This window comes from Myodes glareolus, chromosome 27, assembly GCF_982192425.1.
Source record: "Myodes glareolus chromosome 27, mMyoGla1.1, whole genome shotgun sequence".
NCBI classification, from domain to species: Eukaryota; Metazoa; Chordata; class Mammalia; order Rodentia; family Cricetidae; genus Myodes; species Myodes glareolus.
Window position 1 is genome coordinate 1429098 of NC_142052.1, and position 16446 is coordinate 1445543.

At 43.6% G+C, this 16446-nt stretch overlaps 1 protein-coding gene across 2 annotated transcripts in view; it reads left to right on the forward strand.

The window, feature by feature from the left end:
- The first annotated feature begins 7559 nt into the window (after positions 1-7559).
- The window catches only part of Reln (reelin), a 433437-nt gene continuing 424550 nt past the window's right edge, over positions 7560-16446 (forward strand). The window contains exon 1 of one of the 2 annotated variants that reach the window (XM_087902405.1): positions 7560-8029. In XM_087902405.1, the coding sequence (XP_087758531.1) occupies positions 7804-8029 (226 nt within the window). In that variant the 5' untranslated portion in view covers positions 7560-7803. The remainder of the gene's footprint in view (positions 8030-16446) is intronic. The other variant, XM_087902404.1, reaches the window with a different exon arrangement.

Here is a 16446-nt window from a genome sequence, read left to right on the forward strand (position 1 = left end):
AAAAGGATTTGAGGGCAGCTTTAAAATTTAACCAAACCACCATTAACCATTCTTGAGGCTAAGATGTGAGAGATGATATCATATTTTCCTTTCCAGTTTTAATTCCATAATTTGACTATGGCATAGTACTTCAGACATGTTCATTAACATTTTGAATGTATAATTAACACTTAAGTGGGAATATAATTTTTCATTACACAATTTAAGAGTTAATTCATTATGATAATTGTATGTAATGAAATAGCATATTATACAAAATTGTATTAGAAACATTACATGTTTAATACAATACATAAAACAACATATAACAGCAAACACCAGGTGACCTACTCATTTAACCTGTCTATTTAAAACATATTTAAAACATACAAAATATACTGAAACCTCCCATATCTTTCCTTAAAATCCCTCTCTTTCTTCTGCCTACAGGTAATTACCATTCTGTATTTGTTATTTTCATTCACTTATTCCTACTCCACCGTATACCTGTGAATGCTTAAATAACGATAGTACTATTTGGCATCTCCCTAAGCTTAATATCAGTGTTCATTTTCTTATATTTTGGTTGTAGGCCCAGTCTTTAACGGCTGAGCCATCTCTCCAGTCCAATAAGGGTATATTTTCTTATATTGAGCTTGCTTTTTAAGCTAAACATTGAATTCGTGAAAGCAGCTCCTTTGAGCAGCTCTTCATTGACATTTACTACAGTAGAGCAGTCTATTCCAAGTTCTTCACAGGCTGAGAACCTGGTGTGTGCTGAAGGATTCCCTCCAGTTACGAGGCTGCCCATGAACCACGTTCGTCATGAAGACACAGCATACACGCATCCAGCTTGTACACTTTGAGTGGTAGCACAATATTTTGCAGTTAAACACAGCCCAAGTTCCTCCTAACTTTGAAAGTATTAATTGCTAGTTTTGTCCCCATATCTTATTTTAAAGGCTCATGAAAACATTAGTATAAACATTTTCAATATGTTGACAATATTCACATTTCAATATGATTACTTTCTTTTGAATTCCAAGTATTTTATTAAAAGTTGTTAAATATACATAAACATTAACCTAAGAACAGCCTCACGGATCTCACCAGTCCACCAAAGAATCTCCTCACAGAGGCAAAGCTGAGACGCGGTTTCACACTGCATACTCCTAAGATCTATCTGAGAAAAAGGAGTGTTCACATCTTATATAGAGCTCCATGGAAATGTTCCTGGCAGCGTTACTGTGAGTCACAAACATGTGGATGATATCCCTACCGTACATGAGGATATAGCTTTAGCAACGAAATAAACCTGATTTGTGGGAGTGGCTCAGTGCTTAAAAGCTTGCATACATGTATGAGGCCCTGTGTTTCACATCTAGTCCCGCAAAACTTGCAAACTAACCCCCCCCCAATTAACTACGGAAACACTCGACAACATGAAGGAACTTCAAAATATTGTGCTAAGTGAAAGAAGCTAAATCTAAACTTAAAGGTGTTTTAATTCTGTTTGTATGAAATGTTCAGAAAACTCATTGTTCCCCAACCATATAAAATATCATGAAATGTTGCGTAACAACGATGTGTACACTGTCCTACCGATGATTATGTTGGAAAATTTGTCACCTGATTTTTTTTTCCTTTAATATTTCTTACATTGTTAGCAATCGTGAGCCATTTCATCTGGAACTCACAGAACAATGTGTACCATAGCACTGAGTGTGTGACTCAGGAGATGCAGAAACATGGAACAGGAGACTTCACTGCGTCAGCTGATAACAGTGGGACCACAGGTCTGTGACTTTATTTTATTATACACGCAACTCTGCTTGAGTTAAAATGCATGTATTTCAGGTTATATATAAAGATACAACATACCTGTATCTTTAAAAACATGTCATTTCATGTACTCCTAACAGAATAAAACTAACAGCTTGAAACACTTGTGTTGTTGTGGCTGTTTTTCAACAACTGCCATGACTCATATGGCCTTGAACTCTCTAGGTGACCGAGGCTCTCTTAGATCCCAGTACGTCATCCTCTGAGATGCTAGAATTATGGGAATTTTTCACAATGCTGAGTGGCATTTGGAAGTTCGTAGAAAGACAAATGTGATAGAGGAGTCGGGAAAAATAGAAAGGGAAGGGTTATAAAAATGTCTGACTTATTTTTCCAATTTCCTAAAGCCTATTTACCATGCAAACTGGTTTCTAGGTTCTGAGACCCATTGGAAGAAGCTTATGAATGTAGGGGTGTGTGTGTGTGTGTGTGTGTGTGTGTGTGTGTGTGTGTGTGTGTGTGGCGGGGGAGACCTGGTCTGATTTTACAGTTTTATGTAGCTAACCAATAGCCTCAGAACATGTACTGAAAAGCCCACTTCTTTCTTTTTCTCTGCAGGGCTGGCTGCCATGTACTGACTTTCGACGTATTTGGCATGTCACTGTGTATACTGTCCAGGTGTTCCCTTACGTGGTTCCAATATCAGTGCCTTCAAAGGAACTGGCTTCCTGAACTCAGAACACAGACCTGCGCATTTTGTGCAAGGTCCTGCAAAAACATTGCAGCCAGGAGTTTTCGTCCTGTCTAAAAGTCTCCTAAAATCTCAGTGATTTCCTTTACTTTCTTTAAATAATCTTATACATTTACTTTTTTTTTTTTTTTTTTCTGGGCCTAGTTGCCGCACGTGAAGAGCTAGCTAGCTATTCCATCCTCTCAGGGGCAGATGCCTCTGTCCTTAAGAGTTAAATTTTTACTGACATGAATTTTCACTGTGAGAATACCTGGCCATTCCTGATGGTCCCTTATTCATAGTTATGATTTTTTAAATGTTATTTTTTCTAACTTTATTATTATATGCTGACAGCTGAACATTCCAATACCAGAGGCCTAGTGGACCTGACTCTGGCCATCCGCTCTCATCACTCACTGGGACATGATCTCTCCTGGTATTGGTGATTTTTGATTGTGAACAGGTGTTTCATAACTCCCTGACTGAAGGAGTTTTTTGAAGTCTTACTTGAAGTTTTTGCTCCGTTGCTTTCCTGAAGATGTTTTAGATTCATTTCTGCAATGCGTGTAGGGACACTTCAAAGACAGGAAACAAAATCTTGGCTCGAGAGCTTCCAAGTTAAATGAAAGTGTGAATTGGAGCCAGAATCTCTTAAACCACAGTTTTAAATTTGGGTGAGAGGGTCCCCTTGAGGTCACTACCCTCTGTCGAGATTAAAATCAACGTGGAAGACATCCCCCACCTCCGTTCATTCTTTCCCCGAGGGTCTAGAGATTTGGGCATGGGCACCAGCTTTATGAGCTTATCCCTGATCACGCCTTAAGAGCTTTTGTACCATCATAGACGGGCGTTTTCATAAAGCACACACACAGAAGCCCACTTGGGAGTTACGGCGAGTTTCTAAACACTCCGTTGTGGTTCCTATCTGCAGGCCAGCCCTGGAGTGTGGGCTGATCTGCAAAGCCACTTTGAGGAGCATAACCCTATCATCCTCCCCACCTGGGGACTGAGCTTTATCTCCTGTCCCCTGCCCCACAGGGCCACCGAAGAGAAAATCCAAGGACTACCGAAATGGGCAGATGCATCAAAGCGCCGTGGGGGCTGGATCCTTTGTTATCGGTGGATTCCTGGTTTTGCTTCACGTTTGCTATGTAAGGGCTTCTCTTTATTTTTCACTGGTTCTGCTGAGCTAGGTTCCCTTCCCAACTCTCTCTTATCTGGAATAGATATGCATTTGTTTCATCAAAAGGTACATGAAAGAGTATTTTAAACCGCAGTGTTTACGGTTGAACAATAGTCAAAACTTAAACATATTTCTAAAATGAAAATAACTCAAAACTACAATAATAATGAATGGTGATTTTTGTCTCATTATGAGGGTTATTCATAAAAGTGAATGATCCTTTGCCACGCGCACCAACGTAGATATTCTCACAGTCGTGACTTTTGAGCCAAAAAAGCTGAACATAAAACCAAATATAGTGTGTAATGCCGTTTATATAAAATTTACAAACAGGCAAAAGAAAAAAAAATCATCCCGAACACCCTGCTGCAAGTCCTCTTCATAGCTTGGGGAAGAATAGTTGTTCAAAGGACAGTAGAGACTTTTGCCTAGAGCTGTGTGGATGCAGTTTACCCAGGATGCCCCACGTCACTGGAGACTTTCGCCTGGAGCTGTGTGGATGCAGCTTACCCAGGATGCCCCACATCACTGGAGACTTTCGCCTGGAGCTGTGTGGATGCAGTTTACCCAGGATGCCCCACGACACTCTGCTCTGCACTGCAAAACAATCATTTCCTTCATGTGTATGGGTGTATTTATCTGTGTGTATGTCTGTGTGCCACGCACATGCCCGGGACCTGCAGAGGCATGATGAGAGTGTCGAACCTCCTGGGACTTGAGTTACAGCCAGATGAGAGAATCACGAAGATGCTAGGAACTGATTTTGGTCTTCGGGAAGAGCAGCCAGTGCTCTTGGACACTGAGTCATCTCTCCAACTTGAGTGAGTAGGTCACATTTTATACTTACGTTTCGCTTACACTTCAGCGATATGTTTCTTTTCCACTTTATTCACTTAAATAATAAAAAAGAAAGACTTAAAATGTAGCTTCCCTAACAGCCACAATTTGCCAAAGGGTGAAACCCTGACCATTGCCAGTGACTGCTGACGCATCCATCCCCACTACTTCCGTCTCTGATCCAGCACCTATTTTGTTCCGCAGACCCATAGGTGGGGTCCCTCCACTTCTCAGCTTTGTGCCCCTCAACCCTCTGTGAATCACGACATCCCTCCCTCTGGTTAGAGTCTAGTTTTTCCTCGGCATCTCCTCTCACTGCTGTATGTTGAGGATGATCTTTTAGGCATGTATATGACTACAATAGGAACTGGCTTACCATGTTTCCCCTTCACGGAGGGACGGCCACTGGCTGCACTGGTTGCTCCACCTGCTTGTTTTTCCCCTGGAAGTCTTTCTTGCACTAAGATGCTTTTTGGCCTGTGAGATATTTTCTTCCTTATGATGCCAGCTCCTTGGAGATCTTAATGTCAGTCCCTTCCTCAGGAAAGCCAAAGCTGTCCTCTCTCTTTCTGTCCCTTTTTGCTTGCCAAAAGCATACATCAGTGTTGTGATTCCATAATTGATCATAGTAATTGGCATCTATCTCTCCCGCTTGAAAGGTAACTTCAGCGAGGCAGGAACTGCATTTCCCCAGCCTAACAAAGGTTTTACATACCACAGTTTTTCGATTATCATGTGCTGAATTAATGAACGAGTCATGTACTTTACAGTATGTTAGAAACTGTGCTGAAAATTAGATTAAAAATCAGTTACTTTTGAAATATATTTAAACACTGGCGAGAAGTCAAAACCCTCGCTAACTCTTTGGCGTTCAGCATTCTGTCTTTTGCTACACTTTGGTCACACCACCCGTGGCCCGAGTCACTAGGTGCTCCCCATCACTGGGTTCTCTGATCTGCTGCTTCAGCCCACATCATCCTTCCTGTTTCTTGCTGCTTTTCCTGAGCCTGGCCTGTCCAAGCACAGTGCTGCTTCAGGGCCTTTGGACTGTGGTTTCCGGGTCTCACGTTCTTCCCCCACGTTCACACGGCCCTGCCACATGAAAAGGTTCCAGTTTTCCCTCCCGTCTCTTGACAACTCGGTGGAAAGCAACCTTTTTTGCCCTATAAACTAAACTCTACGTTCCTGTTTTGCTTCTGTATAGCATTTGCCCATCAGAAGTAATCCTGTCCTCTGTTCTAATCTACCCTCTCTTCCAAGATGAGATTGAGAGTTTTATGTGGTCTGGCACCTAACTTTGTCTGCTGCTCCGGGGAACACGTCTAGCACTTTGATGTATAGGAGGCGTTTGGCAAATATAGTTGAATGACCCGGTTGAACATTTGCTTTTTCTCTTCTGTATGTGACAGCGCTGCCTGGTAGTTCACACGTGTGCACTCACTCAATACCTGCTATCCAGATGTAGCTGTGGGTTACTTAAAATGTGATAATATCAGTGAAGAATTCACATTTTTCATTTAGACAGCTATTGTGTGTACGCGCCACCGTAATGGCAGCTGCAGCTATAATCACCTGATGTAGTCGTGGGAGGAAGAAGTTTTCTCAGAGGCCGGCCTCAATCCATGGTGGCTGCAGTTTCTTCTCCGGCTAAGGCTTTAGACGGTGGCCGGCCAGAAGCTTTTGGGGTCAGCTTTCTTTCGCCTGACTTGGGACAAACTATCAACAATTCTGACTTCTTCCTTGTGAAATGGGGCAACTTTGCTTCTTCCGGTGGTGGGGTGGTGGAGGTGGGATTATGTTAGGCTGAGATCTACAGCCTGTAGCTTGCATGGAACAGAGCTCCAGTATAATAATTATTACTAGGTGTGTGTGTGTGTGTGTTACAGTCGTTGAACTTCCAGGGGATTTGAACCATTGGAGACCAATAGGCAGTTAAGAGGAATAAAAAATCTGTCTTCTTACACCCCTGTCCCCAATGCAGGCTTGACTACCCTTTTCAGTATTACAGTTTCCGGAGGTTTTTTTTTTTTACAAGCAGACTTGCTTATCCAGGCTTGATGGTGAGCCTGGGACGGTGAAGAAATGCATTAAAACCTGGCAGCCCCGCTCTCCCGTTTCTGGATGCCGCAGGGCTCCTACCAGCCTTGCTCCGTTAAAAACGTGCTTCTGGATGATTTCACGTCGCCACCGCAGTCCTGCGTGCGACAGCTCATTACCACCCGCTTCATCGCTGCTGCCAGCCACTCCTCTGCATGCCTTCCCCTCCCCCACCCCGGAGACAGTGGTCATACATGACATGTTAAGAAATAAACTCGGACTTAAAATTTATTATCCCCATCTCGGCCCTAGGAGTCCAGTGGCAAAGCATAAAGGCAAAGTCTGGCGAAGAGCGCCTGTCGGGTCCCCAAGGCCAAGCAGCCTGACAATCTGACCTCGCACCACTCCAGGTGGTAATACCACTGACATCCAACCTCCCTTTCAGCCTGGTTGCAAATGAGGAAGGACCTGAGCAGGGGCAGCGGCGGGGCTGCGAGGCCCGGCTGGAAAGGGCGCGCGGGGCACCGTCGGGGTTCTGGGTCACTCGCGGGCGGATCACCGGGACAAGTGCTGGCCGCGGGGGCTGCGGGGCTGCGGGGCTGCGAGCCTCAGGAGGCGCGGTGAGCAGTCAGTGCAGACAAAGAACCGCGCAGTCCCCGCCGCCCTAGGCTTCCCCGTGCATCCTTGCAAAAGGAGCAGCTGAGAGCCCCGGGCTTCGCCTCCTCAGGCAAACCCGTCTGCCTGTCGGTCCGTGGTGGCTTGTCGCTTGGCTGCGACAGGGCAGCCCTGCCCTTCTGGCCCGAGTGGGACGTGGGCAGGGGACGCGTACGCGCCGGGCGCCTGCCAGAGGTGCGAGCTGAGCCCGAGGGGCGGGGACGGGCGCGGGGGCGGGGGCGCGGCTGGGACACGTGTGTCGACGGCGGGGGGAGGGGGTGGCGCCCGGGGCTTTAAGAAGGTGTGGAGGGGGCGGGAGCTTTCCCAGGCCCGGCCGAGGGGCGTCGCGCACACACAGGCGGCGGCGCTCGGAGGCGGACGACACCGCTCTCTGCGCCCGTGGCTCCGGCCCCGCGCTCCTCTCTCGCTCCTGCGGCCCAAAGTAACTTCGGGAGCTGCGGTCTCCCGCCAACTTCTCCCGCGGGCTCGGTTGCCCGGAGCCGCTCGGCTCGAGCCCGCGGCCGGCTCGCCTTCCTTGCGCGTGGCTCCAAAACTGAATGAGAGAGCGCGCGGGGCGCGCGGCGGCACGGAGCGCGGCGGCATGGAGCGCAGCTGCTGGGCGCCGCGGACTCTGGTCCTGGCCATGCTGCTGCTGGCGACATTGAGGGCGCGCGCGGCCACCGGCTACTACCCGCGCTTCTCGCCCTTCTTTTTCCTGTGCACCCACCACGGGGAGCTGGAAGGGGATGGGGAGCAGGGCGAGGTCCTCATTTCCCTGCACATTGCGGGCAACCCCACCTACTACGTACCGGGACAGGAATACCATGGTAGGTACCACGGCATCCCTATGCGCCACGGTGGCCCGCGAACGTATCTTTCCATCCTCTTCCTCCTTCCCAGGGGCTAGCGAGACAGGGACTGGGACAACCCCCTACCACAGCGGGGTGTGCTGCCCGGGGTGGAGAGAGAACTTAGTGGAGAAAGGAGTCTTGAGTTGGGATTTCAACAGTCCCTAACATATCTGAACTGGCGCTTGTGTGACAAGACAGACAGGCCCTGGGCACTGCTGCCTTTTCCCCCTCAATCCTGGTTCCTGCAGCTGCCGAACCTGCGCATCGCATCTTTTTTTTTTTTTTTTTTTTTAACTCCAGTACTTGGATAACAGACTTTTGTTCCGTCCTGGGTCCCCGCTGGTGGGTCCCCAGGTGGCGCTGGGGTTGCCATTGGGCTTTTCAGGCCAGCTGCCCACAGTTTGGAGCGCTCTGCCCATGCTGCCCACCAGCCCAAAAGTTCCCGCTGCCCTACAGCCAGGAGTCCCTCGCGATCTGCCGAGTGTCGGGCAGTCCTCAAGAAACAGAGCGACTGTTCCAGCCTTTTATTCTTTTAAAGTGTCGTTTAAAATATCAGTAATTGGTGATCTCTCTCATTCTCTTCGTACTACTAGCTTGGTGGTTGTTATGTTCCTAGTATTGTCCGGGCCACGCTTACTAATGACCTGTATCTGCGCAGCTTTAATTGTCTGGTCGAGGCTGCATGCCACTCACTAAAAGCGGATCCCTGCCCCAAAGGGATCATTATGCAGTCCTTCATCGAGGTTAACCATTACTCAAAAAAATAAAATTTCACAACAAGAAGAGCAATTTAATGTAGGGCATATATTTTTAAGTCAAGAGGAAATGTGTGGAGAAATAAAATGCGTTTACTTTCTGTGTGCATACTGCGACCTCTTAAATAATGATTAAAAACTATGAAATGGGAAAATTTCCACACAATGTTTATATCTAATGAAATAGAAACTATTGCTGAGTGATGCTGTCCATAGGTGCTGTCTCTCAAAGGTTACAGGTGTTGGCATAGCAGAAGGTGATTCCTGAGCGGCTGGCATTTCACATAGATCTGTATGTGAAAAATTACAAGAATACACAAGTATTTTGTTTCAGCAACGCCTCCCTATCTGCTCCTAGAACACGCGGTCTGCCCAAGTACATGCTGGATATTTAAAACACCACTTTAGCAGCTTCCTTGTGGTGCAGTGACCGCCTTGTCGGTGGTATTTCATAATTAGTTTTAGAAAATTAATTTCTGTAACTAGTCTCTGTAATAAAAAGGTTTACTTGTATGCTCTCCCCTTCGGAGAATTATCTGGTGATTTTCCTAGGGTCATGGAAAGCTTTGAAGTGGAAGGGACAGCCAGGAGGATGAGAACCGAGACCTGACCCACAGACTGACTGGGACTGTTGTCACTTGGTGTGACCCTTAGCAGAGACGCCAGCTAGCCTGCTAGCTGGGCGTGCGGTAGGTCCGGGAATGAAGGCTGGCCTACAAGGGGCCTCTCTCAAACTGTGATGGGAGTCTCCGATGATTACACAGCCCTTCAGACAGCACCAGTCAAGAATAAATAAGAATATGCCATCTGCAGCTTTTGTTTTTGCTATAAAGTTAGCAGATGAACCTGAGATTGACTGTGATCCTGTCATTAAACCTGGAAGGCAGGAATGGGTCACTTCAAGTTGGGCATTGTAGGGAACAGGTCCCCAGTAACTCTTTTATGCCACCAGAAAAGCTGGAGAGATTTTATTCTGTAACTTGAAAGGCCAAAATATTATAGAAAATAATGTCATTTTTAAATCCCTATTGAATGTAGTGTCAGAGTTTTAGAATTGGATACTAGCTGTATAGCTCCAGGCCTTTTAAGTGTTTTTCCTATAAAATGCTCTACAGGTAGGAGAAATGCTTAAAACAGAAGTAATACTTATATATATATTTTAAATGATTAAAATATAGCATCTGTAAGACGTGACTCACCACAGGAAAGTATAAATACGTTTGTGATCGACTCATTTTAATGCATGTTGGTGGCAGAAGGTTATTTGGCCAACGAGCGTTCTTATGTGAGGAACTCTATAAAATACTGGTTTGAGAATCTCTCTCCTAGCCTTCTGAATCTTCTAAATGCAGCTCTCACAGTGGGAAGAAACCGAATTTGTCTTGGATTGCCACCGAGATGAGCGATTTGGATGGATGGCGTTTGGGTGGAGAGCTGGTAGTTGTGTGTTTTGCCTCCAAAGACTGTACTGAGACAGAGCTGATGTGTGGGACAGCAGCCATCACACTGCTAATGGAGAGGCCAGCGGTGCTCTGAGGCTTGGGCTGTGTGACGGAGTAATACAAGTGGTCCCAAATTATCCATTCTTGTATGAAATACATTTATTTAAAGATTTCTGTTGGAGATCTCTGATGAAACAAAGGCAGTGACACCGTGCTGAAGAAGTTGGAGCCCCTAGCAAAACTGTCAGGGTTTCTAACATTAAGTAGGAAGGCTGTCTCTTTGAAGTAATGGCAGCTTATTTAATGAGTTCCCCTCTCATGCACATAGGTGGCATTCAGTCTCTTCTATCTATTTGTAAATTCTCTTATGTGAGACTCCTGATGGCATTGTTAGTCCTGACAAACTGCTCTGTCTTCTCGTGAGCACACCACAATGCACGGTTCAGCAAGAAGCTACCACATCCTTCACGTTGGATTAGAGAGGCCTCAGAATGAGAACGCTTTTGTTTTCAAGAATTTATTTTTTGGGGAGTCGGAGTCTAAAAATATGACCAGTTTCCCAGTGGATTTCCAGACTTCAAATCTGTGATTTTTTTTTTTTTTCTGTAGAAATTTGCAAACAACCAGAAAGGGAAATGGGAGCCTAGGTGGCCCAGCCTTGTAACCATGTCTCTCTCATGCCACGCCCAGCGGTACTCTGTCTCTTCTAGGGACCAGCGCAGTTCTTGAGGTGTGTGAAGGCCTAGCTGAAGTCTGTGCCCTGCTCCCCCTGACAGACACACCATACCTCTCCCTCAGACCCACCCTCGGGTGCACAATTACCATGTGTCTGTTAACTGCTCTTCTGTGGTCTAGCCAGTGTGTTGAGAATTGTGCATGTTACCTTCTCCCAGCTTTATTCAAGACTTCAGATATATATGCTATATATATATATATATATATATATTATGTATATATATTGCTTGGAACAACTATAACCTCTGGGGAGCAGACAGAAAGCCTTTTAGACACCTGCGAATTCATGTCAAATAGGAACCTGCCCACCATCTAACTGACGTTACTCAGCCACCACTGGGAAGAAGAGGCCAGGCATTCTGTTAGCGCCCTGCCCAGCAAAGCCAATCCTTTCCCAATGCCTCAGCATTCAGAAGGCAGTTTACCAGGCTAGGCAAATGGACTAGAACCCCTGCTATTGTGGTCGCATAAAGCAGAGGAAGTATTTCATTATCTGTGAGAAACAGGCTCAGAAATACTGACTGAAGGGTAAACAACAAGAACTTACCGACAGAGGATCAAATTGGTGACGTGAGGAGCCGTGGGATAGGAAAGGGCAGATTTTACTGCATTTTCTCCACCCAGCAACACTATCAGTGGTTTTCTGATTCCGTATTTCTTGTCCACCATTTTCCACAAGTGATATCGTAGGGAAGGCAAGAGAATCAATTTCATAGTGGTCAACCCGAGCATTCACTTTAAAAGGTATAATCAGGACACAGTAGTAAGGATACTCGGTGGTAAGAATTAAAGTTACTGCTTTTGTGGGTATATGCGCCCTGCAATCAACTGGTTGCTATGTAAAAATTTCTCTTCAAAGAAAGTGTAATGTTGTGTGGCCTTCAAATACAGAAATGCAATCTTTGTTAGATGCATATTTTGAAAACAAAACACAGACTTAATTCCTTTTAAGGGAATGGTTTTATTATTTGAATAAAAGCAATTGTGGTTGCTAATGTAACCGCTGTTGGTTGGTGTATGTCTGTTTTTCCTTGTTAGGTTTTCAGGGTCTGGAGTCAGCATGTTTTCACGGTTAGACTTACTGATCACGTGCAGTTTCTATGAGAAATGCACCTGTGTCCTGTGCGCATGTATCTGTGAAAACCGGGCATCTTAAAGCCTTACACCTCCACTTGTGATGTATTTTATCTTAGTCTCTACAGTTTATTACACACATATTTTGTTGATGTAGTTCAGAAATTTTTAAAAATCGTATAAACCTTTGTGTAATTTATATTTTGTGTGTTTTAGTTCTGATCTTAAACTTTAAAAAACATGTTTGGAATTATAATCTAAATCATCTCATTTGGGCAGAACTTGAGCTCATTCATGGCACCACAGTACTAGAAATTATTTACTTAGAATAATACCCTTCGTTTGGTGAATGTCTATGTTGAATTACTACTTCATTTAGATGTTAAATAAAATATAGTTGTGCCTCTACAGTCATGAACGGCCTTTCTCCAGTAAAAGTTTCTTTTAGTGGATTTCAAAGTTTTCATCGACTGATTTGGTTAAAAGAAAACATTTAAAAGTGATTTTTAATTTTTTTCGCATTCTTGAGTTGACTCCGTAGGATGGTCTGTGAGCCTCATTAATTACTTAGGAACGATTCCACATTAGACCATTATTTTATTCTGATAATTTATAATGCTTCTTTGAGTAATTATTAATTATAATTAATTGTACTCATTATTTCTTCCCAACTATGCTGAGGTACAGCGCTTTCCTTCAGAGAAGCCTCACATCTAAAAATCATGAACTGAGTGGCCAGTGCCTTGTGAACATTTAATTCAAAACGTTTATAAAGTTTCCCATGTCTTGTAGAAGCAGAAAAATGGGGCTTCTGTATACTCAGGAGAAGAAAGGGGTGCATCAAAACTGAATATGGTAAGATCACTTTGAGCAGAGAGAAAAGGCTTACACAGCACTGACACGGGAAATAAATTTATCTAAATTTTAATTTAATTTAATTTTAATTTTAATGGAAAATTAATCTATTACCCCCTGATTAATGAAGTAACCAAGCCAAAATATAATTTCAGTCATATCCATTTTAAGCAAAAAAAAAAAAGGTTGTATAACACATTTTCAGAAATTGGGATTGATTTTTAAATACCAAGGTCCTGCTCAGCAGTTATGGTCCAGATTGTTCTGGCAAAGAACCTGAGTTCAGTTCCCAGCACCCACATCAGGGACTCACAACCTCCAGGAGCTCCAGCTCCAGGGGGCTCTGACACCCTGGCGTCTGGAAGCACCTGCACACACCCACACACAGATACATAATTAATAACAAAATGTTTTAAAAATACAGATTCTGCATGATTTTGGAGAAAAAATGTGTAGTCCTTTTTTTGTTTCTTCTTTCTTTTTTCTCCTTTACAACTTTTTAAAAAACTCCCTTTGCCTTTTGTCCCTTCAGATTTCCCCTTGTGACTGCTCCTTTAGCATGCTCTAAGTATAATGTGGAAGATGTCATGACATTTGCATCTTGTATTGTAGTTTTTACCTGTTTGCAATAACTGAAGTGGGTACTAGGTTTATATAACGCTACGTTAGAATATCAAATTTTCTATTTCATGTTGTTCGCTTGTTCATTATGGCATGATTTTTTTTAACGATAGGTTATTTATTCCCAGTAGAAAATTGGCTCCCTCTTACACTATAGAATCTTTCAGATACTGGTCAGTGCTGGCACACATGCCTTTAATTTCAGCATTCAGAGGGGCAGAGGCAGGTGAATCTCTGTGAGTTCAAGGTCAGCCTGGTCTGTAGAGTGAGGTCCAGGACAGCCAGAACTGTTACACAGAGAAACCCTGCCTCGAAAATCAAAAATAAAACAAACAAACAAAACCAAAAAAAAAAAAAAAGATCTTTCAGAGTTTTCAAGCCTATAGTTATTTAATTCTGGGTTACTGCTCTCCTCACTCTGGTCAACCTGCAGAATCTGAGAGAACAGACACCCTAGTGCCGGCTCATGCCCCAGCCCTACCCCGTTTTTGATTTAGGAACAAGTCCAGCCATATTTCAGAGCTGCAGTCTTTTTAAAAGCGTAGCGAGATCCTGACACACAGTAGGTATGACTGATAGCAGCTTTGCCTTGACTGCCTTCCATGAGATAAGGACAGCAAGTGCTGATCAGAGATGCTCACCCATGCCTGACCGATTTTGTTTTGCCAAAGTGTGACGTCCCTTGAGGGAAATTCTAGATTGAGCAAATTGAGAGTAGTCACAAAAGTCAAAAGAAAAGCTACTCTTCATCAAATTTGCATAATGAGAAAGTGCTTCCTATCCCAAATTAATATACAGTTTGCCTACAATTATAATGGAGCTAGTGGAATAGCTGTGGTCCAACCAAAACTTTTAGATGGTTTAGCATTCCTTACTAAAACCTTACTATTGCTGAGTTATCTTTTTTTTAGAAGCTTTAATAACACTATAGATGTGTATGTGACTTGGTGGCAATCTAGGAAGACTGATAGGATAAAGACATCAGTTTAATGTATTTTATCAAATTCTATTTTATAATCTGAGGTAAGATAATTTAAATATGTAATTCTGCTGAATTAGAATTGAAAGCTACCGATTTTGATAGCAGATTCAGAATAGTTAGATCAAAGACTGACTGGAGAACCAAGTTCACAGTGATCTGGTGGTAAACAGCAAGGGTGGCACATCTACAGAGAAAAATACCCTGGTCAGGGAGGCGTTGGCTCTTCAGTGTATTCTGACTCCGCTGTAGCGAGGCTGTCATGGATGACAAGTGACTGTTAGGTTGTAGGGACGCATGGGTTAGATGATCTCACTGGCAGATTCCATAACTTAACAGCTTCTTAACCCAACTCCTGTTAGAAAGTCTGGGTGGCATCATCTTCTCTAGACTGTGTTGTAGGAAAAGCAACCTGATTTGAGACCCTGCAATCCTCATCTGGTGGTCTGAGGTTATTGTTTTCACCAGAGATCCCTTTTGTGTTGTTCAGGTGAACTTAGTGTCCAATCAAATGTGTCTTTCAAGTCTCTCTGTAGCGTCGGATAGTTCACCGATACGAAATAGAAGTTGGGTCTCTAGGAAGTGCTTGATCAAACTGGTGAAGGGGATCTTTAAAATGACTCAGTAGGTCACCCTATTCTTCCCAGTGGAGTATGGATGCAGAAGTCTTACCACAGGGGCATGTGCTAGGAATGTTTCCGTGCTCTTATTTATATCAGCCCTGAAATAATGCCTGGATTTCTAGAAGTGTAAGAAATTGCTCTTCTTTTATCTGATAGTTGTGCTTCTTGTATTAAACTCTGAATGACCTGATCCTCCCATACAATTAATTACTTTCTGTAACTTCGTGGACTACAACGCTTTCAGAATATCCCTTAAATATGCTCTATCTGTGGGTTTCAAAGACAGGACATTTCATGTGAACATCACTTCTGATTTGGGAACGTAACCTCTCCTTGACCCCCAACTTCTGGGATTTCTTATATACCACCAATTTATATTGTTGGTTTCTTTCCCTGAGCTCTATTTCCTGGCATTCCTATCTCTCTAAAGTGCACTGTCACCATATGTAAATCCTGTTGACATTGAAAACACAGTAGATTGTGACGTGGTTGTAAATGTGAGCTCTGCCCCAACTTTAACCTTGTTTGTTATGGATGGCTCAGTCTCTAGGACCAAATCCAAGTTTGTCATTTCTCTAGCTTGTTCCATATTGACAGAGGAAACAGACGTCCCTGCCCTACCTTCAGGAACATGCCGTCTCCCATTCAGCCAGGCACCTTTGCTGTGAATGCTGAAATATCCTATGATAAGGTCCAGTTCTTTTTATACTTCCTTTTCCTGCATAAACACTTCCTGCATTTTCATCCTGCAAAACATGATCTATGCTGTGTCCACTGGTTGTGATAGGAACTATAAGGGAATCAGTTGGTTCTCAGTTCCTGGAAAAAAAGAAAAAAGGGATTGCGGGACTGAAGAGTATTGTGCTTCCAGGGGACTGGAGTGCGCATTGTATCACTTAAATCCTAACTGCTCAAAACTGAATGTAACCCCAGCTCCAGGGGATAGTGCACTTCTGGTCTCTGCATGACTTGTATGCATATACCCACCCAAGTCAGATACACATATACACAATTAGAAATAAGGTAAATATTTAAAAAGGAAAAATGAATTTCCATTCCCACTCCAGGCACTGATATTTTCTGGAAGAACAAAAGACAAACTCAAGAAACTTTTGAAAAATTGATAATAATACTAATAATATCAGAACTTATAATATAAAATATAATATAACTAATAATATAATATAAACACTAATAATAACAGTAATGGTTAATATGTGCCAGGCACCCATATGAAAGCCTTATGCATATTAATTCATGTAATTTCGCCATAACATCTTGAAATGGATACATATGCATCCCTTTTCTG